Source organism: Geotrypetes seraphini, chromosome 1 (assembly GCF_902459505.1).
Source record: "Geotrypetes seraphini chromosome 1, aGeoSer1.1, whole genome shotgun sequence".
Classification (NCBI taxonomy): domain Eukaryota; kingdom Metazoa; phylum Chordata; class Amphibia; order Gymnophiona; family Dermophiidae; genus Geotrypetes; species Geotrypetes seraphini.
The window spans coordinates 60,622,027-60,649,899 of record NC_047084.1 but is presented as its reverse complement, the minus strand read 5'-3'; the positions used below and the strand labels follow the sequence as shown (position 1 = coordinate 60,649,899).

Sequence of the window (27,873 nt, the reverse complement as noted above, 5' to 3'; positions counted from 1 at the left end):
AGTCAGCAAGGAAGCCACGCCAGGTTTAGAGAGGAACATGAGCCAGTGTGGTGATGTGGTCCACATCTTCCTCGAGCACGGTACCATCATCATTAAGATCAAGGCAGTAGTTAGATGGAACTTGCCACAGACGCCACCTTCCGCAGCCAGCAAGTAATCTAGAGATAGGCGATTCTGGTACATGGCAGTGCAAAAGTTCAAGAACAGCCTGCAAGTGAAGTATGCAGTTGAGCAGGTAGATTGGGGTCCGACAACCCCAGGAGCCATCTTTGGCCCATGTAGCAGGTCCATAAACAACAATGATCCGTTCAGAAGGCTAGTTATCACCCCATTTGCCAATTTGTATGGGGTGGAGAGTGCTAACTGCTTTGGCGACCCCTGATGTCGAATATGGGGCTCCCAGGTGTTCGCCGTCAGCCAGCAGTAGCAGAAAGGAGCTGGGATGGATCTGAGTACACATGTAACAGTCCGGTGAGCAGTTAGCCAAGGGAAAACAAACAGGCCACAGAGTCAATATCAACCATCAGGAGCTGGCCATCAGGCGTAGGAAGTTCCATGGAGCAGGTGCGGAAGAGGAGGTCCTGGTAACTTGAAGATGCAATAATGGAAGTCCGCAAGGCCCACAGTGGAAGTCGTGGGGCTGACGTGAAAGAGAGGTTCTGTGAAGGCAGGTCTAGCATATCCAGCCGTGTTCATAGCCATTGTTCTCCCATACCGGTCCCACCACAGACAAAGCAATTGCTGACATTAATAGTCTGGTCTATAGATTCAGAAAGTTGTCCTTTTGCTTAAGGTTTGAGCAAATGTTTCATTCTTAGCAAAATGTGTTTTTTCTTATCTACAGGAGAAGCAGTATCGCTCAGCTGTGGGGGGGTTCAGGACATGAAGAGGAATGACCTTGGCACAAGTAGCTAGCTTCAGAACAGGATGTAAAACACAGCTCAGAACACAAAGAGAAAAATGACCTTGAAGCTGTTCAGCAGAATGAAAACTGTTCTTTAGCAGTTATTTTCTTTTATATGTTACACAAATAGAAATAGAAAACTTACAAGGAATATATGTGCCCCTTCAATCCCCTCTTACGTCATGAAAATGACATCATAAGTGCACAGCATCAGGTTGGAGGGAGAGATAGTTCAGATATGTCTCTCGAGGAGGGGCTTAGGAGCAATAATACGAGCACTATAACACATAAGCAGTCTAAAAATGACATAAGCAACATAGGTACAAATAATAATAAAGATTATAACACTAACCGTTTAACCCATCCTTACATCCAGCTAAAGTACTGGTCCCAAGGATTAGATAAACCAGAGTTACGTTTGAGCTCAGCAGAGAGGTTCTCTAATTTCAGAATGGCCATAGTAACCTTACCCTTAGGAACTGTATTGTCAGGAATAAAGGTGCAACAGGAGAAAGTACTGGGGAGAATTTTACAGACACCCCCTTCTCAGCAATGATCATATCCAGGGCCATGCGGTTTGGAAAGTCATCTGAGAAGTGGGGCCTAACTGATCAACAATATCTTGCAAGGCGGCCCTAGTGTAGTTCACAAAGCGTTGCTGATTATAATAAATGTAATTAATCCAATCAACATTCTTATTGATAGTAATAAGGGGAATAAGAGACTCGAATCCAGCCTAGTTGTGACAGGAAAAACAAAATCTACTTTCATATGTGCAGGGGAAACATAACAGAAAATAGCACATGAGACACATTCCCATAAAGGACAGGCTCCTTCATGAGTGAAGGTGTCCTCATAGGGACATTACTGGAAAGGCATGAAGCTAGAAAACACATTGGAGATAATAATGCTGCCAATTGAGGAACAGTATGAGGTGCAGTACCATGACCATAAGCAACATCAAATAACATGCATGCATCAAAATACAAAGGGACTGGGCAGGGAGGGTAATGAGGGGGCCCTCTGCACCTGCTAAAGGCATCAGGTGGGGGTTACGATAAACCACAAGCTGCCAGTTACAGTCAAACACTTGTAAACAGATCCAGTCCAAGAAATGAAAAGGTTAGGATGTGGTGTTGCAGGGGAATCAGTCTCTTTAAACTGGTAAGGTCCATACTCGGAGAGAAAGGTACACACACCATCTTGAAAGGAGTTCAGGAATCATACAGGGTGATAAGTTGGAGTAGGTTGCGCACAACTAGTAAGGCATTCAAGAGAGACCATAAGGATATACTCAGTGTAGGGCACAAAAAAAAATCCCCATTATGCCAGAAATGTGTGAAGTGAGTAGATCCAGTGGGCACCATGGAATAAACACTGTATAGAACCTTTGTCTTAATAATATAACCCCTAACTAAGTAGCGCTCAGGCCATGAAAACAAGAACCAAAAAAGATATTGTGCAATTTTGATAGGAAACAACAAAAATGCAAAAAATGGTGATAAAAAACTCCAAAAATGGCCAATGGTATATTTTTCCGGGGTACCCCACAAACCAAACAGACAAACAACACAGAGATTACATGGCACAAACAAACATAGAGCTCCAGTAGGCCTTAAACTTGCTTTCATCCATCACGGAGTCAGGGCTGAACTTACATCTGCACATAAACACAATTATACAAAAGGAAGAAGAAAAACAGCATCATAGAACCAGGCATATTTGTGTGCACACATGAGCAAAGTAGATTTCCTGAGAACACAGTCATAAGAGATAATGCAATCAGGGACACAACTGGCTTCAATCTACAGAGGAAAAAGAAACATTTTTTAAATTTTTAAAATCAAGATCATTTCAAGGTTACTTGAAGCACAACTTGTTCTTCCTGTTTATTATGTTTCATTTCAGCAAAAAGAGTCTTTGTGCCAAAACTGATCCAAGATAGCTATGTATTCCAACTGCCTGCCTTCACATCATCATCATCATAAGGAAACATATACCCACTGGTGAAAAAAAAGAAAAGTGATAGGGGAAATGCCCCTTTCCAGATACCGGTGGTAAATCAGTCGCCAACAAGCTGCATCTCCCAGACCTGTAAAAGAGACTTGTACAGTGTACTGTAAAACAAAACAAAAAAAATGAAACACTACAATGCTTAACAGATTAAAGTAGTAAATTGCACCTTCCACTAGAACATATGAGTTAGTGTCAATTCATAGTTGCTTTATACAGTTCCTACCCCAAAGAGCTTACCGAAACAAAAATAACTTGGAACTTTACTCACACCTGCCTATTCCAACTAGAATATCCTTTATAATAAGGACATAATACATGCACATTCAGTACACATCCCTGTTTATAAACGTACACTATCCTGTCTGCAACTTTACTCACACCTGTCTGCAACTTTCAGTAACTATCATGCATCTTTGCTACAACCTTTCCCATGTGTTTGTTTGTTTTTTCCATCTCCCCAGTGCTTTCTTTGACCAAGTTCCCAAGTTAAAAACTCGATTAAATTCCAAATACTAAGCCTTTGACTTTTTTTTCTCAAAACTTCAAAATGTGCACAGTGCTGTAACTTGTGGTAATAATCCTATGCTTAGATTTTTTTATATGCAGGTGATAGTGTTCTTCTGTCACCTTAAATGACACACAAAAGTCACACACCCACAGCTTTATAAAAGAATTCTAATGTCTCCTAAAGCCAAAAGATATCCTAAAACTATTAATTCATAAATTGTTCATGTAGATCAGAAAACTAGTTCTTATTGTCTTCTCCCTTCCTATTCTGAATGTGAGAAAGTTAAATAAGTTTCAACTCTAGTCACGAGGAAATGTTTTCTCTCTCCCTTCTCTTGTAAAAAGACAAAGAGGGATAGGCAAAAAATGCTGGCCATAGGGGTGGAGGGAAAACAGCAAATCCCCTACAAATACGGAATGCATACCACAGTTAGAATAAAGTTCTTTTTTACTAGGCACAACACAAACAAACAAACCCCTTGCAAATATGCAAAATGGTTCCTAAACACTGGTAAAAATTATTGAATTCCAAAGCATCGCTTGCTTTAAGAAAGTCTGTTCGTATTAGCGCAACTACTAAAGCTGTATTTCTTCCTGAGTCGTACTGCTCCCCCGTCCTATGCAGAATGACCCGTTCAACTCCTCCCATTTCTGTGTAATGCACCGTCTCAAATTATTTTCTCCGAACATCCCCTCTCCCTCGAGGGTTTTACAGGGAGGAGGTAAATAGTTTAAGGGGTCTCATGGGCAGATTTTTTACCTCTTTGCAATCCCCTTTGTTTTGGACATAGCCAATTTTTTTCTCCGCACTAAACAAACTTGCTCCATCCCCCCCTTCCTCCTAGAGAAAAAACTCTTGAAGAAAAAAAGGGAGGCGGCCAAAAGGCCGCCTTCTATCTCACTGGAAGGCATGGAAAAGGAGGAGGGGGTGAAAGCTCTCACTACTGCCCAGAGGCACAGCGTGGGGAACTGTGTTTTTTTTTCAAGTGAGCAAAAGAAAAGCCAGATTGCATTTTGTTTGTTTTTTGTTCACAGACAGAAATTAGTAACGTAATTCAGACATGCTTCTCTGTTCAACAAAGAGCAGATACCAAAGCTGCAATTCTTGGTGGTGTTGTTTGGTTTTTTTTTCTCAAGACTCGTCGTTCTTAGGCAGGGGAGGATCCTTAGTGCCCGTCGGACCCAGAACAAAGCACAAATCTCACTTACCATACCTGATACACAAGACACCGTAATATACAATGCAATAGAAAGAAAAAGAACATGCAAGAACAGCAGAACAGGCAATGCTGTACAGATTTGAATTAGTTAGAGCAGTCCTTCCCAAAAGGACAGGTAATTAGTTAAAGCAGTCCTTCCCAAAAGGACAGGTAATTGGTTAAATTGATCCTTCCCAAAAGGACAGGTAATCTGTGGGGTTCCCAAAACCACCACTATAAACTCACAAAGGGTCAAAAAACCTCAAGAGACTTGCCAAAAGCCTCAATAATCAAATAAGGGTGTAGAAGAGGGCAGAGATCAGTGAGCACTAGAAAACAGATACTCACTTAGACTCTCGGTACCATCTCCACTCCTGGACGGAAAGCCCCCAGCTGAAACGAATAGGTCCCAATTTGTATTAGCCTCGTTCTGCTGTCCTGACTACAGATGCATCAAGGGACAGAAAACACACATACACACAGATAGCCAAAGAGATGTGTTTTTATTCAGAAGAACCACACAAATTTATAGTCCCCCCCCCTTTGTACATGCGCAGTCACAAGCTAATAATAGGTGTAGCTTATAGGGAAAGATAGGTTTTGTTTCTCATGAACACAGGGAGGGGGGTGGGAAATTCCACAGCCAGTAGTCATAGTTACAGATAACAAAAAGAGACAATGTTTTTGTGTGATTTCTGCTTAGCAACATAAACTTATAAAGAATATATATACCCTTACAACCACCTCTTCCGGGAGACTTCCACGCATCCACCACCCTTTCTGTAAAAAAGTATTTCCTTAGATTACTCCAGAGCCTATCACCTCTTAACTTCATCCTATGTCCTCTCATTGCAGAGTTTCCTTTCAAATGAAAGAGATTCAATTCATGCGCATTTATAAACATCTCTGTCATATCTCCCCTCTCCCGTCCTTCCTCCAAAGTACAGTGGTGCCTCACACAACGAACTTAATTGGTTCCAGGAGCAAGTTTGTTATGTGAAACGTTCGTTATGTGAAACGCGTTTTCCCATAGGAATACATGTAAAAAAAAATAATTCGTTCTGCAGCATAAAATATGCTAAGATGACATAAAAAAGATAAATTTTTGGTTATTATTTTTATTTAGATACATCTAAAAACATAATTGTTTTTTAAAACAACACACATTTTTTAAATTTAAAGACAGACTAAGTAGAGTCTAATTTTACAGTGAGAGGGCAGAGTCTCAGCGGCAAAAACTGGGACTTAACTGTTCATTTTTTTTTTTTTTCTACCGTGTTTCCCCGATGATAAGGCAGGGCCATCAAATAAGACAGCCCCCCCTTTTTAGAAAAAAATGTAAAATAAGGCACCCCCCCGCAAATAAGCCACCCACCGATACCTGCGCTTACCCGAATCGGGTGGTACGGTGGGTGACTCCGTGTAGTCCCTGGCACCCCCGACACGATCGGGGCAAGAGGGAGCTCAAGCCCTCTTGCCCCCCCCCGACTCCCCGACACGATCGGGGCAAGAGGGAGCTCAAGCCCTCTTGCCCCCCCCGACTCCCCGACACGATCGGGGCAAGAGGGAGCTCAAGCCCTCTTGCCCCCCCCCCGACTCCCCGACACGATCGGGGCAAGAGGGAGCTCAAGCCCTCTTGCCCCCCCGACTCCCCGACACGATCGGGGCAAGAGGGAGCTCAAGCCCTCTTGCCCCCCCGACTCCCCGACACGATCGGGGCAAAAGGGAGCCCAAGCCCTCTTGCCCCGCCGATTCCCCAACTCCCCGACAATATCGGGCCAGGAGGGAGCCCAAGTCCTCCTGGCCACGGCGACCCCCTAACCCCACCCTGCACTACATTACGGGCAGGAGGGATCCCAGGCCCTCCTGCCCTCGACGCAAACCCCCCTCCCCCCAACGACCGTCCCCCCCCAAGAACCTCCGACCGACCCCCAGCCGACCCGCGACCCCCCTGGCCGACCCCCATGACACCCCCAACCCCCTTCCCCGTACCTTTCTGTAGTTGGCCGGACAGACGGGAGCCAAACCCGCCTGTCCGGCAGGCAGCCATCGACGGAATGAGGCCGGATTGGCCCATCCGTCCCAAAGCTCCGCCTACTGGTGGGGCCTAAGGCGCCTGGGCCAATCAGAATAGGCCCGGGAGCCTTAGGTCCCTCCTGGGGGCAGGGCCTGAGGCACATGGTCGGGTTGGGCCCATGTGCCTCAGGCCCCGCCCCCAGGAGGGACCTAAGGCTCCCGGGCCTATTCTGATTGGCCCAGGCGCCTTAGGCCCCACCAGTAGGCGGAGCTTTGGGACGGATGGGCCAATCCGGCCTCATTCCGTCGATGGCTGCCTGCCGGACAGGCGGGTTTGGCTCCCGTCTGTCCGGCCAACTACAGAAAGGTACGGGGAAGGGGGTTGGGGGTGTCGTGGGGGTCGGCCAGGGGGGTCGCGGGTCGGCTGGGGGTCGGTCGGAGGTTCTTGGGGGGGGGCGGTCGTTGGGGGGAGGGGGGGTTTGCGTCGAGGGCAGGAGGGCCTGGGATCCCTCCTGCCCGTAATGTAGTGCAGGGTGGGGTTAGGGGGTCGCCGTGGCCAGGAGGACTTGGGCTCCCTCCTGGCCCGATATTGTCGGGGAGTTGGGGAATCGGCGGGGCAAGAGGGCTTGGGCTCCCTTTTGCCCCGATCGTGTCGGGGAATCGGCGGGGCAAGAGGGCTTGGGCTCCCTTTTGCCCCGATCGTGTCGGGGAGTCGGGGGGGCAAGAGGGCTTGAGCTCCCTCTTGCCCCGATCGTGGCGGGGAGTCGGGGGGGGCAAGAGGGCTTGAGCTCCCTCTTGCCCCGATCGTGTCGGGGAGTCGGGGGGGGCAAGAGGGAACCAGGCGGAGAGAGGGCAGTTAAGCGCAGTGCCTGCGCGGAAGGATGCAGCTCGGGCGACTTCGTTGTGTGAAACGAAGTTCGTTGTACGGATCAAGACATAAAGTTCGTTGTGCGCAGCGTTCGCTGTGCGAGGCGTCCGTTATGCGAGGCACCACTGTATACAGATTGAGATCTTTAAGTCCCTATACGCCTTATGATGAAGACCACATACCATTTTAGTAGCCTTCCTCTGGACCAACTCCATCCTTTCTATATCTTTTTGAAGGTGCGGCCTCCAGAATTATACACAGTATTCTAAATGAGGTCTCATCAAAGTCTTATACAGGGGCATTAATACCTCATTTTTTCTACTGGCATCAATACTTCCTTTTTCCTACTGGCCATACCTCTTCCTATGCACTCTAGCATCCTTCTAGCTCTTGCCGTCACCTTTTCTATCATGCACATAAGTTCTTCACACCCTAAACCTCGGGTTTTTGCAGCCCAAATTCATGACCTTGCATTTCTTAGCATTAAATTTTAGCTGCCAAATTTCAGACCATTCTTTAAGCTTCGCCAGGTCTTTCTTCATGTTATTCATTATTGGTTTGGTTTTTCTGCAACATTCGTTTCTCCATGTATTCATCATCATAGGACTCTTAGGGACCCCTGAAGAAGACATTATGTCGAAACGCGGACCGTGTTGGGTCCTGCGCCACTAGCGGACTAGGTCCTTTTGATTTATATGTGGATTATTTACTTTGTATGTGGATTATTTTATTGTATCTTTGGAACTTTTGATTCTACCATTAAAGTCCATTTCAGGATCGTCATCATTCCACAATATTTTCTTGGTTTTTCATGTTATTCACACCATCCTGGGTGTCTACTCTTGTAGATTTTGGTATCCGCAAAGAGGCAACTCTTATCTGACAGCCCTGCAGCAATATTGTTTATAAACATGTTTAAAAGAACAGGCCCAAGAGCAGAACCTTGAGGCACACCACTGAACCTACAGAGATCCCCTCTATAACTGGGTTGCTCAAGATATCTCTAATTAGTGAGTCTAAAACCAGAATGAAGAGGAGAGGAGACAATGGCCATCCCTGCCGCATGCCCCTTTGTACCGGAAAGGGTTCAGAAACACCACCATTAACCCCCATCTTCGCTAAAGGACAGAGGAATAATGCTCGGACGCTGGACACAAAAGCCTCTGAAAATCCATAAGCTTGAAGCGCTGCAAACATGAATGACCAATTGACCCGCTCGAAGGCCTTCTCAGTGTCGAAACTAATGAGCAGATATGGTAGAGTCTTTTAACCTTCAGGGACAAGAGAATTTGTCTGTTTTTTTGTGACCGTACATCCCTGCACAAACCCCACCTGAGGCAGCGCCAATAGATCCAGTTAAACTCGAGCCATTCTATGAGCTAGGATTTTAGCAAACAGTTTGGCCTCATAAGATATGAGGGAAATGGGTCTGTAAGAATCCATCGAGTGAGGGTTCTTACCAGGTTTCAAAAGAACTACAGCCAGGCAACCAGACACATCAAATTGAAGGAGCTTATAAAATTCTGCAGTGAGGTCCCTAGGGATTTACCCAACGCACTAAGCCCAATATGATGATAAACCTCATCTTCTGATATAGGGGCATTAAGAATCTGAAGTTGGACTTCGGTAAGAGGGGGGAAAGTCACATTAGAATGATACAGGGTACCAGTAAGATCCGGGTGTTCATGGGGATGTGTACAGCTTTGAAAAAAAAATACGAAAGCATGTATGATTTCCTAGTCCGAGCGAATCATACCCTCCCGCTTATCCTGGAGCTATAGAACATGCCAAGGGCTTGGGCTTTAGCCACAAGCCAAGCCAACAAAGAACCAGGCTTATTGGCGAAACGTTTGAAACTTATAGTATTGAGCCAATTTATGGTCTCAGGAGTAATCTAAGGAAATACTTTATTACAGAAAGGGTGATAGATGTGTGGAACAGTCTCCTGGAAGAGGTGGTGGAGACAGACTGTGTCTGAATTCAAGAAAGCTTGAGATAGTCATGTGGGATCTCTTAGAGCACATGTGTCAAACACAAGGCCTGTGGGCCAAATTCGGCAATGCTTCCTAACTTCCCCTTCTCACAGTCCAGTGTGTCTTCCCTCCCGCTGGTAAGTCTGCTGGCCTCGGCAGTGATTCAGCGGTGTTGTCCATGGCTCCCCTTCCTGCTTTCTGTCTGCTGTGGTCCACCCGGGTGGAAACAGAGAGTTGTGTGTCATTGGAGACAGAGCGGCAGGCAAAAAGAAGGAGGGGAGCCAAGTACAACATTGCCAAGGCCGGCAGATTTTTTGGCTTGGCGGCAATATCGGACTGGTGCTGGAGGGAAAGACATGCTAGGCTGTGAGGAGAGAGGGACCGGCGCTAGAGGGAAAGACATGCTGAGCTGTGAAGAGAGAGAGATGGAGAGAGGTTGGACCTGGGGTGGTGTGGAGGAAGAGGGAAAAAGATACTTGAAGGGAGAACCTTTGGGAAGAGAAAGGGAGAAATATTGGACCGGGGGGAGGGAGGCATGCAGGCAGACAGGGGGAGAGATGGGATGGGGGGCAGTTGGGAAGAGAAAGGGAGGGAAGTTGGATCCGGAGATGGAAGGGAGAGAGAGATGCAGCATCTCTTTTTTTTTTTCTTCCATCTCATTGTTCAGCATCAAGGGGGGAGGGAAGAAGAACAACAGAAAAGAGAGGGGAAAAAATGTTGGACCAAGAGGAGAGAGGAGGAGAGATAGATGGAAATTGGAGGATCGGAAATGAGTGAGATGGGAAATGGGAGAGCTACAGAATAAGAGAAGATGGAAAATTGATAGGTAGCTGAAAATTTAAAAAGAAGGAGAAGGATGAGAAAGAGGGCAAAATTTGAGTGGACAGAAGCAGAAAAGAAAAAAGGAGAAAAGTTGAAAGGGAAAAATCAATATGTTGGAGATAGGGACTGGAGCAAGAGAGCCGAGAAGAAAAAAAATGGACAGCAGACACTGGAAAGAGAATTAGAAGATAGACAAAATCAGAAAGAGAAACTGGGGCCCAAAGCAAAATGACCAGACAACAAAAGGTAGAAAAAATATGTCAGATTTGGAATGTGTATCCTGTCAGAGCTGGTATTAGACAGCAAGCGTGAACTAGGACCTAAAAGAGAGAGGCAAAGTATTTTTTTATTTATTTTGTATGTAACACATAGCTGACGTGGGGTTGGAGAGGTTGTATCCTTATACTTCTACTAACCCCCTCCTTTACTAACGCATAGCGTGGGTTTTAGCACCAGCAGCAGCAGTAATTGATCCGACGCTCATAGAAGTCCTATGAGTGTTGGAGCAGTTACTGCCGCTACCAGCGCTAAAACCCACAATATGTGTTAGTAAAGGGGGTAAGTATCTTAATAAAAAATTCAGCCCGCGACTTAGCCTATGTTTTAGATTTTGGCCCCTTATGTGATTTGAGTTTGACACCCCTGTCTTAGAGGGAGGAAGAGATAATGGTTACTGCGGATGGGTAGATTGGATGGGCCATTTGGCCTTTATCTGCTATCATGCTCCTATGTTCTAAGCTTTCTGCCTTTGCAGACAACATACTGTGAGCTGACATCAGGTGGGAAGGCACTAATGCATGCGCGGTACAAGTGGTCTTGAGACTTCTAAACAAGTTAGCGACAGTATACTTTTTCACTGTCCGTACCGGACTCCATGGATGACGTCACCCATCTGTAAGAATATTTGCCTGCTGTTCCTGGATAACACCTGTTATAGGTAAGTAACTGTGCTGTATAATTGCCATTATTATGTAATTTTAGCTATTCTATTTGCCTTTGTAAAGTAATGTGTATATAACTCTTTATGGTTCAATGAACTCAAGGGTTAAATAATTCTATTAGGTATGGGGTCCAGTTGAAGAGTATAGTTCAGGCCTCGCTTCTATGGTTTATGATAGTCTAAGGGCTCCTTTTACGAAGCCGCGTTAGCGGTTTAATGCACATAGTAGCGTGAGCTAATTTGCCGGCTGCGCTAGCCGCTGCCACCTCCTCTTGAGCAGGCAGTATTTTTTTGGCTAGCGTGGGGTTAGCGTGTGCTAAAATGGTGCGTGTGATAAAGCCACTAACGCGGCTTCATAAAAGGAGCCCTAAATTTCTCAGTACCTTTTGGTTTGGCACATTAATTTTATATTAATATTTATTTTTGTATTAGTTTATATCATTTCTTAAATTACAATAATAATTAAATTGTTCCTTTTGTTTCAATTTAAGATTGTGATGCACTTCGAGTTGTGATGAAAGGGCTACAAGACACTATTCAAAATCAATGTAACCTAAGGGGTAAGGAAATTAAGTTGGTCTAATATTTTTCTTTTCTACTATTTTATGTATGTTTTACCCTTTTGTCTTGTCTAGACAAGCTATTATGGTGATAAATTATTGGCTAAAATCTCTTCAGAAATAGATGGCTATATAACACTTTTTTCCAGCTGAAGGTGATCAGAAGATTTTAACCCAGTTTTCATGCATGGTAATACACTAAAGGCCATTTTTATCAAACAAATTAGTGCAGCCCAGCATGGCAAATACACTGAAGCCCATAGTACAGCATAGGAACTTAATGATTGCGGGGAGCAGCGCGGGCCATTCAGTGCGGCTCTCTGCGCTAAAAACCGCTAGCACGGTTTCGTAGAAGAGGGAGTTAGTGTGACACAGCTCCCACTGGCTTTCATAAGAACATAACAGTTGACATACTGAACCAGATTGAAGGCCATCAATCTTGGATCTTGTTTCCAACAGTAGCCACAAGTACCTGGCAAGATCCCAAAAGAGTAAAACAGATTATCCCAGGACAAGCAGGCAGGTATTCTCACATATGGGTGACGTCATTGACGGAGTCCGGATGCGGACACCTCGCAAGCAGACTTGCTTGAAGAAACTCGAAGTTTCAAGTCGCCGCACCACACATACGCGAGTGCCTTCCCGCCCACCGCAGGGCGCGTCTCCTTAGTTCTCAGTTTCCCGCGAAGCCGAGAAGTCCATCTTTAACTTTCTGCGTTTAACTTCGTTCACTTTGTGCCTTCTCTCAACCTCGGTTTGTGTTTTTTTTCCTCACGAATCACTGTTTTATTTTATTTCTTTTAACAAAAAAAAATATTTCTTCTTCCGTTCGTTTTCCAGGACAGGCCGCTCAGCCGCAGCCCGAGGGCTTCGACTTTGCGGCTGCTATTTTTCTGTCTATGTCGCGGCCTGCTACGGGCTTCAAGAGGTGTAGCAAGTGTCAGCGCACGATCTCCTATGGACCCTCATGGACGCAGCCTCAAGTGTCTTGGGCCAAAACATCATCCTAGGTCGTGCCTGCCTTGCCAAACACTTCAGCCTCATGCTTTCAAGCGTCATTGCATTTTGGTAGACAAGCTCTTCATGATGGAGTCTCCTATTGATCCTTCGTCTTCAAAGACGTCTTCGGCCTCGACTTCCACCGAAGCTCCTGCGCCTACTGCTTCCACCTCGAGCCTCATCAGACCTTCGTCATTTGCAGCAGCTCTTGCTTCGACGTCATCTGCTGTATCTTCCCCTCTTTCCTCAGGTCAGATAGCTCAGCAGTCGGTTCCGCCGGTGGTGATTAAAGTGTCTAAGATTCCCAAGTCGAAGCACATTCACACTACCTCGAAGGAACCTCCAGCCAAAGCATGTGGTCCGGTTTCAGACGTGGATTCATCCTTGCTGGCTTCTTTCCAGACCATGTTAGAGAAGCAATTTATTCAGTTCCTTACTAACATGGGACCCAAACTGCTTCCTCTTATCCTGGGCATTCAGCAGACTCCCGCGAGGTCGAGCCGCTTCTTTTGCCCCAGTCTGAACTTACACATTCTTTGCAGGGAGCAGAGTCTCTGCGAGTGTCTGGTCTGCCATCTAAGCACGAAAAGCAAGGAGCAGATTCTTTGCGAGTGCCTCGACGAGAATCCTCACACTCTATACAAGGAGCAAAGTCTTTGAGAGTGCATCGAGGTTCCTCCACCAAGCCTCTGGAGCTTCGATCTACAGCCTCTAGTCCTATTCATACATCGGCATCGGCTGTCCACATCTCCAAGGCGAAATCTCCTCGATCCTCGAGATCTGGTTCCAGACACAGTTCTCACCGACATTCGAGGCCTTCATCGAGGCATCCTTCAAGGCATAGTTCTTCTTCTCATGACAGACCATTTTCCTCGAAACCTCGATCTACTCCAACCTCGACCAAACCACTGACTCCTCGTTCGAGGTCTCCAATGCCGGACCTCGAGGATGTTCCGGTCTCGATTGCATCGTCCAAGTCACCAGGTTCCTTTGATGTCTTTTTCCCTGCCGAAGCTTCTTCTTCGACACAGGCTGCCTTGACGTCCTTGAGTCTTTCTCGAGGCAAAGCATTGGCAGATCAGCTATCTTTCTCGCCTTTCCTGCGACAGATGGCTGTGGACTTGGATATTCAATTGGATACTGTCTCCAAATATTCTAAGGAATATCTCAAAGTCATGCATCTTCCTCAACCTCCGGCAGAGTCTCTTAAGCTTCCACTTCATAAGCTTTTGAATTAGACTTTTGGTCATTGCATGGAAACACCTTTTTATCCCAGGACAAGCAGGCAGGTATTCTCACATATGGGTGATGTCACCGACAGAGCCTGGATGCGGACGCCTCACAAGCAGACTTGCTTGAAGAAACTCAAAGTTTCGAGTCACTCACACCGCGCATGCGCAAGTGCCTTCCCGCCCAGTACAGGGCGGGTCTCCTCAGTTTTCCGCGGAGCCAAGAAGTCCGTCTTTGACTCTCTGCGTTTAACTTCATTCACTTTGTGCCTTCTCTCAACCTGGGTTTGTGGGGTTTTTTTCACGAATCGCTGTTTTATTTTATTTCTTTTATTTTAGTTAAAAAAAAAAAAAAAATTTCTTCTTCCGTTCGTTTTCCGGGACAGGCCGCTCAGCCGCAGCCCGAGAGCTTCGACTTTGCGGCGGCTATTTTTCCATCTATGTCCCGGCCTGCTACAGGCTTTAAGAGGTGTAGCAAGTGTCACCGCATGATCTCTCTTACGGACTCTCACGGACGCTGCCTTAAGTGCCTTGGTCCGAAACATCATCCTAGGTCGTGCCTGCCTTGCCAGACACTTCAGCCTCGTGCTTTCAAGCGTCGTAGCATTGGACAAGCTTTTCGTGATGGAGTCTCCTACTGATCCCTCGACTTCGAAAGCTTCTTCGGCCTCGATGTCCATCGAGCTCCTTCTGCGCCTACTGCTTCCACCTCGAGCCTCATCAGACCTTCATCGTTTGCAGCGGCTCTTGCTTCGACGTCATCTGCTGTATCTTCCCCTGTTTCCTCAGGTCAGGTAGCTCAGCAGTCGGTTTCACCGGTAGTGATTAAAGTGTCCAAGACTTCTAAATCGAAACACACTTACACTACCTCGAAGGAACCTCCAGCCAAAGCAGGTGGTCCTTGCCGGCTTCTTTCCAGACCATGTTAGAGAAGCAGTTTATTCAGTTCCTTACTAACATGGGACCAAAACTGCTTCCTCTTATCCAGCCTGGGCATTCAGCAGACTCCCGCGAGGTCGAGCCGCTTCCTTTGCCCCAGTCTGAGCTTCCACACTCTTTGCAGGGAGCAGAGTCTCTGTGAGTGTCTGGTCTGCCATCCGTGCCAAGCACGAAAAGCAAGGAGCAGATTCTTTGCGAGTGCCTCGATGAGAATCCTCACACTCTAAACAAGGAGCAGAGTCTTTGAGAGTGCATCGAGGTTCCTCCATCAAGCCTCTGGAGCGTCAATCTATAGCCTCTAGCCCTATTCATACATCGGCATCGGCTGCTCACGTCTCCGAGGCAAAATCTCCTCGATCTTCGAGATCTGGTTCCAGACACAGTTCTCACCACCATTCGAGGCCTTCATCGAGGCATCCTTCCAGGCATCGTTCTTCTTCTCAGGACAGACCATCTTCCTCAAAGCCTCGATCTACTCCAACCTCGACCAGACCACCAACTCCTCATTCGAAGTTTCCGATGCCGGAACTCAAGGATGTTCCGGTCTCGATTGCTTCGTCCAAGTCACCAGGTTCCTTTGATGCCTTTTTCCATACCGAAGCTTCTTCTTCAATACAGGCTGCCTCGACGTCCTCGAGTCCTTCTCGAGGCAAAGCATTTGCAGATCAGCTATCTTTCTCATCTTTCCTGTGACAGATGGCTGTAGACTTGGATGTTCAATTGGATACTGGCTCCAAATAGTCTAAGGAGTATCTAGAAGTCAAGCATCTTCCTCAACCTCCGGTAGAGTCTCTTAAGCTTCCACTTCATAAGCTTTTGAATCAGACTTTTGCTCGATGCATGGAAACACCTTTTTCCATGCATACCAGCTGTTCCAGGAAAATTGGACTCTAGGTATAAAACTGTGCATCGCAAAGGGTTTGACAACTCACAGTTATCTCATCAATCCCTGCTTGTTGAATCCTCCTTGAAGAGATCCCATCCTTCCAAGGTCTATGCCACAGTTCCTCCGGGAAGGGAGGGGAAAACCATGGACAGATTTGGACGTCACATCTACCAGAATGCTATGATTTCCTATAAAGTCCTTAATTATAATTTTTATTTCATCACTTACTTTGAATTTCTTCTTTCTCGTCTCCCAGAGTGTTCACCAAGTGCCTGGTAGTGGTAGCAGCAGCTCTAAGGAATCATGGTCTTCAGGTATTTCCCTACCTTGACGACTGGCTCATCAAAGAGTCCACATATCAAGGGGTTATTGTAGCGACCCAACGGACTACCTGGTTCCTACAAAGTTTGGGATTCGAAATCAACTTTCCCAAATCTCAACTTCAGCCCTCTCAGAATCTACAATTCATTGGAGCTGTTCTGGACACTGCCAACTTAGAGCATTCCTTCCACAACAACGTCTGGAAGCTGTTCTTCAACTCTGTCACACAGTGTCTTCCCGCTCTTCCATCTCAGCGAGACACATGATGGTACTTCTGGGTCACATGGCCTCCACAGACTCACACACACGTGACTCCTTTTTCCAGACTTCACCTCAGAATTCCTCAGTGGATCCTTGCATCTCAATGGATGCAAGTTTGCGACCCTCCTTCTCGACACATTTCAGTCACTCCTTCCTTGAAGAAGTCTCTCCATTGATGTATGCTCTCTTCCAATCTTTCCAGAGGCTTGCTTTTTCAAACGCCCCCTCACGACAGACTCTTTGGACGCTTGGGGCGCTTATCTCGATGGTCTCCGTACTCAAGGCCTCTGGACCAGTACGGATCGTCAGTGTCATATCAATCAGTTGGAACTCAGAGCGATCCTCAAAGCTCTGCATGCTTTTCAGCATCTACTTCACGACATAGTAGTCCTCGTTCGGACGGACAACCAAGTCGCCATGTATTATGTCAACAAACAAGGAGGGACAGGGTCTGCCTCCCTTTGTCAAGAAGCTCTGGAGGTTTGGAACTGGGCAATCCGCCACAACACCTTCCTCAAAGCTGTCTACATTCAAGGGGCAAAGAATTGCTTGGCGGACAACTTGAGTCATCTTCTACAACCTCACGAATGGACTCTCCATTCCTCGCCTCTTCATCAAATTTTTTCACAATGGGGAACCCCTCAGATAGACCTCTTTGCGGCTCCCCACAACTTCAAACTGCCTTAGTTCTGCTCCAGGATATACTCTCCTCACCGCCTCGAGGCAGATGCTTTTCTTCTGGAATGGACGAATCACTTCCTCTACGCATTCACTCCATTCCCTCTCATTCTCAAGACTCTGGTCAAGTTGAAGAACGATCATGCCACCATGATTCTCATCGCTCCTCAGTGGCCAAGACAACCTTGGTACTCCCTTCTACTTCAACTGAACACCAGGGAGCCATACCTTCTACCAGTTTTTCCTTCTCTGCTTACACAGAGTCAAGAATCTCTGCTTCATCCCAACCTGCAGTCTCTACACCTGACAGCTTGGTTCCTTTCAACGTAACTCCTCTTCAGTTTTCTCAATCTGTAAGAGATGTCTTAGAAGCTTCTAGGAAGCCTACCACTAGACAATGCTATCACCAAAAGTGGACTAGATTTTTCTGCGTGGTGTTTTTCTCATCATACGGAGCCTCAGCATTCCTCCTTATCGTCTATTTTGGACTACTTGTTGCACTTATCCAATTCTGGCCTCAAGTCTACATCTATCCGAGTCCATCTCAGTGCAATTGCGGCTTTCCATCAGCCTATTGAAGGGAAACCCCTCTCTGCTCATCCAGTGGTTTCCAGATTCATGAAAGGACTCTTTAATGTTAACCCTCCTCCCAAATCGCCTCCTGTGGTTTGGGACTTCAATGTTGTCCTTTCTCAACTCATGAAGCCTCCATTTGAACCAATTGATAAGGCTCATCTGAAGTATCTCACTTGGAAAGTGGTGTTTCTCATAGCCCTCACTTCTGCTCGAAGAGTCAGTGAACTGAAAGCTTTAGTAACTGCTCCACCATTCACTGTATTCCATCATGACAAGGTGGTTCTTCGTACTCATCCTAAATTCCTACCTAAAGTGATCTCGGAATTTCATCTCAACCAATCCATCGTCCTTCCAGTATTTTTTTCCAAAGCCTCATTCTCATCCTGGAGAATCAGCTCTTCATACTCTGGACTGTAAACGTGCTTTGGCCTTCTACTTGGTACGCACCAAACCACACAGAACTGCTCCTCAACTTTTTGTTTCCTTCGATCCAAATAAGTTGGGCCATCCTATTTCTAAGCGTACCATCTCCAACTGGATGGCGGCTTGTATCTCTTTCTGCTATGCCCTGTCTGGATTACCCCTTCACAGTAAAGTCACAGCCCATAAAGTCAGAGCAATTGCAGCTTCAGTAGCTTTCCTCAGATTTACACCTATTGAGGAAATTTGTAGAGCTGCTACTTGGTCCTCAGTTCATACCTTCACTTCTCACTAGTGTCTGGATACTTTCTCTTGGCGGGATGGACAGTTTGGCCAAACAGCATTACAAAATTTATTCTCCTAAATTGCCAACACTCCCACCATCCCATTCTGGTTAACTTGGAGGTCACACATATGTGAGAATACCTGCCTGCTTGTCCTGGGATAAAGCACAATTACTTACCGTAACAGGTGTTACCAAAGGACAGCAGGCAGCTATTCTCACAACCTACCCATCTCCCCTGGTTGGTTTCTCTGCTAGCTATCTGAACTGAGGAGATGCGCCCTGCACTGGGCGGAAAGGCACTCGTGCATGCGCGGTGCGGGCGACTCGAAACTTCGAGTTTCTTCAAGCAAGTCTGCTTGTGAGGCATCCACATCCGGGCTCCGTCAGTGACGTGACCCATATGTGAGAATAGCTGCCTGCTGTCCCTAGATAACACCTGTTACGGTAAGTAACTGTGCTTTTTATGCTATTTATCCTAGGAATATGCAGTGGATTTTCCCAGATCCATCTTAATGGCTTATGGGCTTTTCTTTTAGGAAATGATCCAAACCTTTTTTAAACCCCACTAAGACAATTGCTTTCACCATATTCTCTGGCAACAAATTCCAGAGTTTAATTACACGTTGAGTGAAGAAATATTTTCTCTGGTTTTTTTTAAGTTTACTGCTTTGTAGCATCATTGCAAGCCCACCAGTCCTAGTATTTTTGGAAAGAGTAAACAACAATTCACATCTACCAGTTCTATTTCACTCAGTATTTTATAGATATCTATCATATCTCCCCTGGCCATCTCTTCGCCAGACTGAAGAACCCTAGCTGCTTTACCCTTTCCTCATAGGAAAGCTGTGCCATCCCTTTTATCATTTTTGTTGCCCTTCTCTGTACATTTTCTAATTCTGCTATATCTTTTTTGAGATGCAGTGACCAGAATTGTCCACAGTATTCAACAGTACAGTTGCACCATGGAGCGATACAAAGGCATTTTAACATTCTTATTTTTGTTTTCCATTCCTTTTCTGATAATTCCTAACATATTTGCTTTTTTATCGTGCATAAGAAAATAAGACTTGCCATATATAAACAGACCGAAGGTCCATCAAGCTCAGTATTCCGTTTCTAAAAGTGGTCAACCCAGGTCCCAAGTACCTAGCTGGATCCCTAGTATTAAAACAGATTTTATGCTCCTTATCCTAAGAATAAGCAGTAGATTTCCCCAAGCAATCTCAATAATGGCCTATGGACTTCCCATTTAGGAATTTATCCAAATTTTTAAAAAAAACTCTGCTAAGCTAACTAATCTTGCCACATTATCCGGTAACAAATTCCAGAGTTTAATTACATGTTGTGTGATGAAATATTTTCTCTGGTTTGTCTTAAATGTACTACTTTTTGGAAAGAGTAAACATCTACCCTTTCCACTCTACTCAGTATTATATAGACCTCTTATCATATTACCCCTGAGCCATCTCTTCTCCAAGCTGAAGAGCCCTAGCCACTTTAGCCTTTCTTCATAGGTAAGTTGTCCCATCCCTTTTATCATTTTCATCGCCCTTCTCTGTACCTTTTCTAATTCCGCTATATCTTTTTTGAGATATGGTGACCAGAATTGAGGTGCGGCCATACCATAGAGCGATACAAAGGCATAACATTTTCATCTTTGTTTTCCATTCCTTTCCTGATAATTCCTATTATTCTATTTTCTTTCTTATCTGCTGCCGCACACTGAGCAGAGGGTTTCATCATATCCTGAACTATGACATATAGTTCCTTTTCCTGGGTGGTTACTCCTAGTGTGCAACCCTGCATCATTTAGCTATAATTCGGATTCCTCTTTCCCACATGCACCACTTTGCACTTGCTCAAATTAAACGTCATCTTCCAAGCTGTTCAATTCTGGGACTCTTTGCCAATTAACTTATATACTGCCTAAATATTTGTCTTTTCTTAAAGCATTGAAAGAACATTTTTGTAATTTCTTATTGCTTTATAAGATGTTAAATGAATTTCCAGTACAATAGGTGTGTCATTCTAGACAAGCAGGTTATCTCTCCATGGCCATGAGCCATTTGCAGAAGGAATCCGCTTCATATTTTTTCTGTGCCCCTCCTACTTCACTGCAAGTTCTACTGCCACCTGCAGTTTTTCCCTTTTGCACGCAAGCCAGAAGGAGTGTTTCTCTTCTCTTTTTTTATTCATCTTGGTCACAGCTCTACCTGCATAGAGAAGAAGCAGACTCCGGTCTGCAGCTAACAGGCCAATCCCTGGTGATACCTGTTAGCCAGCCTGCACAAGTATTTTTGGAACTCAGGACTGTCCCCATGTTTACTTTTCACCTACTGACTTTCAGGGGTTTGAATGCAGGCTGTGGGCACCCTTAGGGTGTCGGCTGCATTTTTCACCTCCCCTCCTTCTGTATGTGCGTCTGTGGGGGGTGGGGGTACGTTTGGGCTCCGAGCCTGGCTGGCAGCCTGAAGATCAGCATTTAAGAGAGATTTCCAGCTTGAGGCAGTAATTCGACTCCTTTCTGTAAAGGACTGGGGCAGGCTGAGCACATGTTCAACACAGTAGATCCTGCTTTGGCTTTAGAGCCACGGGATGATCCCATTGTGCTGTGCTTATTTAAGTCCGCTTCCTTACTGGATCTTATTTTGGAGTCTCTGCATGAATTGGATTTAGTCACTCAGCCGGCTCCTTCTGCTTCCTCCTATCTCATGTGTGGAATGAAAGCTTAGTCCTCTGCCTCTCCATGGCAGTCTGATATTAACATTTGGATCTTAGAGCACTGGGATTCTCCAGATGCGATTCTCAAAGTAGTGAGTGCCATGTTCTGTCTGTATCGTATGGCACAGGAGTGTCAACAACTCTTATAGCCTAGAGTGGATTCTTTGGTGGCTCAGGTCACTAAGTTCACCTTCCTTCCAAGTGAAGGTGGCTTGGTGCTCAAGGACATGCAGAACCGCTGGGTAGATGTAGTTCTCAAGAGACTTTTTGAAGCAGTTGCTTTGGGAGTTGAAGCTGCCTTGGAGGCGTCCTTTGTTACACATGCTTGTCTTTCCATACTGCACACTTTGGAGAGTGAAAGTGTTGGGCCTCCCCTTCAGCTTCTGTTATCGGGGGTGGACTATGTGGCTGACGTCCTGTATGACATTCTTCGTGTTCTGGGTAAAGCGTCAACTTATTCCATTTCTGCTCATAGAATACTCTGGATCAGACATTGGGCTAGTGATTCCACCTCTAAGGCAACTCTCGCCAGACTCCCTTTTAAAGGAGCAATTGCTGTTTGGTAAAGGTCTAGATGCTCTAATTAATTCTGTGATGGATCGTCGTTCCAAGACCCTGCCTGATAGCAGACCCAGAACTTCTAGAGCAGTGGTCTCAAACTCTTTGCAGGGCCACATTTTGGATTTGTAGGTACTTGGAGGGCCTCAGAAAAAAATAGTTAATGTCTTATTAAAGAAATGACAATTTTGCATGAGGTAAAACTCTTTCTAGTTTATAAATCTTTTCTTTTGGCAAAGAACAGGAAACAATTTCAAGAGTATCATTGGAGGAAGAAGACTGGCCCTACTCAAAGGACATGGACCTACGCCCCCCAAGGAACTCCCGAATAAAGAAGATGGGGATCATCGTAGGCGACTCCATTATACGACATGTGGACAGCCACACCGCAGGAGGAAGAGAGGACAGAGTCGTCACCTGTCTGCCTGGAGCAAGAGTGAAGGATGTGACCAACAGGATCTCCAGGATCATAGATGGCGCAGGGGGAGAGGACACCGCTGTACTTATCCACGTGGGAACAAATGATGTGAGCAGGCGGAAGTATGACAGGGAAGAGCTGAAGGGCCAGCTCCGCTCACTCGGAAGACAACTGAAGATCAGGGAGGTGAAGGTGGCCTTCTCTGAGATCCTCCCAGTACCAAGAGCGGATGGAAAGAGACAAGGGGAATTGCAAGTAATCAACGCCTGGATGAGACGATGGTGCGAAGAAGAAGGCTTCGACTTCGTGCGCAACTGGACGGCGTTCTGGGGAAAAAGCAAGTACTACAGAAGGGATGGACTACACCTCAACAAGGAAGGAGCAAGAGTTTTGGCAGGCAACATGAAGAAGGCAATCGAGAAGGCTTTAAACTGAAAGATAGGGGAAAGCCGACAGTCGACCACCGGTCGATGGCACGGATAGCAGGATGCCCCGACGAAGAAGCAAAGGACAACTACTCCTACACAAGAGAAGACGACCTCACAGCCAATAAGGGAGAAACAGCAGGAAGGGACAACTCAGACACAGGAGAGGACGACCACACAGCAAACAAGGGTGATAACACAGGAGCAGTAAAGGATACCGTAATTGAAACTACAGGGACGGCCAAGAGTAGAAGGTCCAAAAAGGTAACAAGAAGGGAACTTAGATGTATGTATACGAATGCTAGAAGTCTAGGTAACAAAATGGGGGAACTAGAGACAATAGCAAGACATGACATATTGGATATCATTGGCATAACAGAAACATGGTGGAATGAAGAAAACAAATGGGACACAGTACTACAGGGATACAAACTGTATAGAAGAGATCGAGTAGGGCAGAAAGGTGGAGGTATTGCTCTATATGTTAAGGAGGGAATAGATTCTGTTGAAATGGTTACAACAGAAATGAAAGAGAAGCTTGAGTCACTCTGGATCAAAATTCCTGGTCAATATGGCGCAGATACGAAAATTGGCCTTTACTATCGTCCACCAGGACAGGCAGAGGAAACTGACTCAGAAATGATGGAGGAAATCAAACAGGAATGCAAGACAGGCAATATAATTATATTGGGAGACTTCAATTTCCCAGGGATAGACTGGAAACTAGCAACCTCCAACTGCGGCAAGGAGGCCAAGTTCCTGGAGGTACTAGGGGATTGCTTCCTGGAACAAATGGTAAAAGAGCCAACAAGAGGCAACGCCACCTTGGACTTGGTCCTAAATGGCCTCACGGGACCGATAACAGAAGTGGAAGTCATGGTTCCACTGGGAACGAGTGATCACAATGTAATCAACTTTAAACTTGACATCGGGAAAGGGAAACATGCCAAAACCTTAACCACCACCTTGAACTTTAAAAAGGGTAAATACGATAGCATGAGAGCCATGGTAGAAAAACAATTCGAGAAGATGGTGGACAAACTTGAAACGGTTGATCAGGCATGGACCCTACTGAAAAATACTATCACAGAAGCACAAGATCTCTACATTCCGAGGATTTCCAAAGATCGGAGAACAAAGAGCAAAAGAGAACCGGCATGGCTTACCATACAGGTGAAGGAAGCCATAAAAGAAAAGAAGGACTCTTTCAAAAAATGGAAATGCATAAAGACAACCGAAGCCTGGAACAAACATAAAGATGATCAGAAGAAATGTCACAAGGCGGTGAGGGATGCAAAACAGGAATATGAGGAAAAAATAGCCCAGGAGGCCAAAAACTTTAAGCCCTTCTTTAGATACGTGAAAGGGAAAAAACCTGCAAAAGAGGCAGTGGGACCCCTGGACGACCAGGGAAGAAAAGGGTACATCAAGGAAGATAAACAAATCGCAGACAAACTAAATTCCTTCTTTGCGTCCGTTTTTACGAAGGAGGACACCTCAACAATACCTGAAGCGGAGAAAGTGTTTGCAGGAGAAATAGAAGACAGCCTCACCACAGTTGAAGTGGACTTAGACCAGATATACTATCAGATCGACAAACTTAAAAGTGACAAATCACCTGGACCGGATGGGATTCATCCGAGAGTCTTAAAGGAATTGAAGGTTGAAATCGGAGAGTTATTGCAAAAACTTGCAAACCTGACAATCAGAACTGGACAGATACCGGACGACTGGAGGATAGCGAACGTCACCCCAATTTTCAAAAAAGGATCGAGAGGGGAACCGGGCAACTATAGACCTGTGAGTCTTACGTCTGTCCCTGGCAAGATGGTTGAAGCACTAATCAAGGATAGCATAGTCCGGCACTTGGACGCACACGACTTGATGAAACCCAGTCAACATGGATTCAGGAAAGGGAAATCATGTTTGACGAATTTACTCCAATTTTTTGAGACCGTGAACGAGCAAATTGATAGTGGGAAGCCGGTGGACATAATATACTTGGACTTCCAGAAAGCGTTCGACAAAGTTCCACACGAAAGACTTCTCAGGAAACTACAAAGCCATGGCATAGAGGGGGATATACAAAGATGGATAGGCAAATGGCTGGAAAACCGAAAGCAGAGAGTGGGCATAAATGGGAATTTCTCCGACTGGGAGAAAGTGACTAGTGGTGTACCCCAGGGCTCGGTACTTGGGCCGATCCTTTTTAATATTTATATCAATGACCTGGAGGAAGGAACATCCAGTGAGATCATCAAGTTTGCAGACGATACAAAACTATGCCGGGCGATCAGATCGCAGGAGGATAGAGAGAAACTCCAGAGCGACTTGTGTCGGTTAGAAACATGGGCGGAGAATTGGCAGATGAAGTTCAATGTGGAGAAATGCAAGGTAATGCATTTAGGCAATAAGAATAAGGAATACGAGTATACAATGTCAGGTGCAACTCTGGGGAGGAGTGAACAAGAAAAGGACCTGGGTGTACTGATAGATAGGACCCTGAAGCCGTCGGCACAATGCGCGGCAGCGGCAAAGAAGGCAAATAGAATGTTGGGCATGATAAAGAAAGGAATCTCGAGTAGATCGGAGAAAGTTATAATGCCGCTTTATAGGGCAATGGTCAGACCACACTTGGAATACTGCGTCCAACATTGGTCTCCCTACCTAAAGAAGGATATAAAACTGCTGGAGAGGGTGCAGAGACGAGCAACAAAACTGGTGAAGGGTATGGAGAAACTGGAATACGAGGACAGACTTATAACACTAGGATTGTTCTCCCTTGAGAAAAGGAGACTGCGTGGGGATATGATCGAGACCTTCAAAATACTGAAAGGAATCGACAAAATAGAGCAGAGAAGATTATTTACATTGTCCAATTTGACACGGACTAGAGGACATGTAATGAAGCTAAGGGGGGACAGGTTCAGGACTAATGTCAGGAAGTTCTGTTTCACTCAGAGAGTGGTTGACACCTGGAATGCCCTCCCAGAGGAGATTATGGCGGAATCGACCGTCCTAGGCTTCAAGAGCAAACTAGATGCATATCTCCTTAAGAGAGGCATATAAGGATATGGTGGACTATAAATTACGCCAGGTGTACACCTGGCAGGGCCTCCGCGTGTGCGGATCGCCGGACTTGATGGACCGAAGGTCTGATCCGGAGAAGGCAGTTCTTATGTTCTTATGTTCTTATGTCTTAATAATAATATTGTAATTTATAGCTAAAGAGACATATGATTAAGAAACTGTTTTATTTTTATTTTTGTGATTATGATAAACATACCGAGGGCTTCAAAATAGTACCTGGCGGGCTGCAAGTTTGAGCCCACTGTTCTAGAGGCAGGGCACCCAATTTTCGTGGCTCCAGGTGCTTCCGCCAGTATTCCAAGTCCACGTCGCAGTGCTACAGGCAGAGGTTCTCTGGGTCAAGACATACCAAGTCCTCTGCTTCCAAGAAGCTCCATCTGCCAAGAATTCACAGTGATGCCAGGCTGGGAGCTGTCCCTCTGCATATAAGGGGGCAGGCTCTCCGTGTTCCTTCAGACCTGGGTTCAAATTTTGTCTGACTGTTGGGTTCTGAACATCATTTGGTTCGGCTACAAACTGGAATTTGCCTGGCCTCTGACGGATTGGTTTGTGGACTCTCCCATGGGGCACCTGGAGAAGGCAGCCAGGGTTCTAGCCACTATGAGAAGTTTGCTCGATGTTCAGGCCATAGAGCTGGTGCCACCTGAATGCTCGGGCACATACTCCATATACTTTATCATGCCAAAGCAAGGTTTAGACGATTGAAGACCCATCCTAGACCTTACTCGCTTGAAGGCAATGCTCAAAGTTCTGCGCTTTCTCATGGAAATGGTTTGATCTGTCATAACCTTGGTATCCCCAGGGGAGTTCCAAGCCTCTCTGGATCTGACAGAGGCCTGTTTGCATATTCTCATTTTCCAGGATCACAAGAAGTTTCTTAGGTTTCATGTCCTGGAAATCATGATCAGTTTTCAGCTCTACCCTGTTGACAGCTCTACCTCTACCTGTTGACAGCTCCTCGCACCTTCACTAAGGTGATGGTAGTAGTAGCAGCTCACCTACGCAAGATGGGATTTCAAGTGCATCCCTACCTCAACAATTGGCTGATCAAGGACCCCTCACTGTCAGAAGGTCAGCACACAGTGGATCAGATGATCCAAGTGCTGGAGGGTCTGGGTTGGATTGTAAATTACCACAAGATCAATTTGACACCAACTAGGTCCCTGGAGTACCTGGGAGTCCTGTTCGACATGGCTGTTGGCTGCATCTGTCTACAAGAGGCATGCAAACAGAAGCTGTGCTCTCAAGATTTCTTGTCTCTTGAACAAGTTAGCCTTGTTTCTTGAACAAGTCAGCCCTATCTTCAATTCCTAGGATCCATGGAGGCCACATTGGACATGGTGCCTTGGGTGAGAGCCCACATGAGTCTTCTCCAGCATGTTACTCTCCCGCTGGTCCCTGCAGACGGATGCATTACAGAAGTGTCTGCCATGGACACTGGAGGCTCGAGCCAGCATGAATTGGCAGTCCATCTCCAGGAGCATGCCTTTACAGATTGCTTCCTAGGTAGTTGTGACAACAGACACCAATCTCCTGGGCTGGGGCGTTCATTGCAACCTTTGTCTGATTCAGGAGTGTTGGACGGCCTTTCAAAAGGCTCAACAAAAGGATCAACAGGCTCAATCAAGCCAAGGCCTCAGGTTGCAGGTGCTTCCAGACCTGCTCTCACAGGGTTTGATTTCCTGCCCGACGCCTGCTCACACACCTCAGTTCTTCGTTTTCTGCGGAGCGACGAAGTACTTTTCTGACTGGACTCCATTTAATCTGCATTGCCTTCCCGCCCTTAAATTTCTTTTTTTTTTTCTTTCTTCTGTAGTTTAAAAAAAAAAATATATATATATATATTATTTATCTTTTTCTTTCATACTCAGGCTTTGGCCTCGGTTTCAAAATTTAATCTAGCTGGGAAAAAAAAATTATTTCCATGTCGAACCTTTAACTGGTTTTAAGAAGTGCTATAGGTATCCGCAGTCTATTTCTATCACCAACCCTTATAGTTGGTGAACACTGAGTCGAATCTTGTGCTCTGTGTTCCACCTTACAAAAGTATTCCATTAAGGCCTGTCGCATTCAACAGGAAAAGCTGTTCGGCTCGGCCATGGACATGTGCAAATCTTAATAGCCATCAGAGAATGACACGGTGACAAAATTCATCACCGTTCCCGTCCCCGCGGATAACCGTGGGAAACCATCTTCATGTCATTCTTTAAGGAGAGAGGGAAGAATCAGAGTATGAATGGCCACAACCACTGACCCACAAG

At 45.8% G+C, this 27,873-nt stretch overlaps 1 protein-coding gene across 1 annotated transcript in view; it reads left to right on the top strand.

The window, feature by feature from the left end:
* The window catches only part of CCDC152 (coiled-coil domain containing 152), a 71,521-nt gene that overhangs the window by 1,938 nt on the left and 41,710 nt on the right, over positions 1 to 27,873 (top strand). The window contains exon 2 of the mRNA XM_033934577.1: positions 11,737 to 11,805. Within this exon, the coding sequence (XP_033790468.1) occupies positions 11,737 to 11,805 (69 nt within the window). The remainder of the gene's footprint in view (positions 1 to 11,736; positions 11,806 to 27,873) is intronic.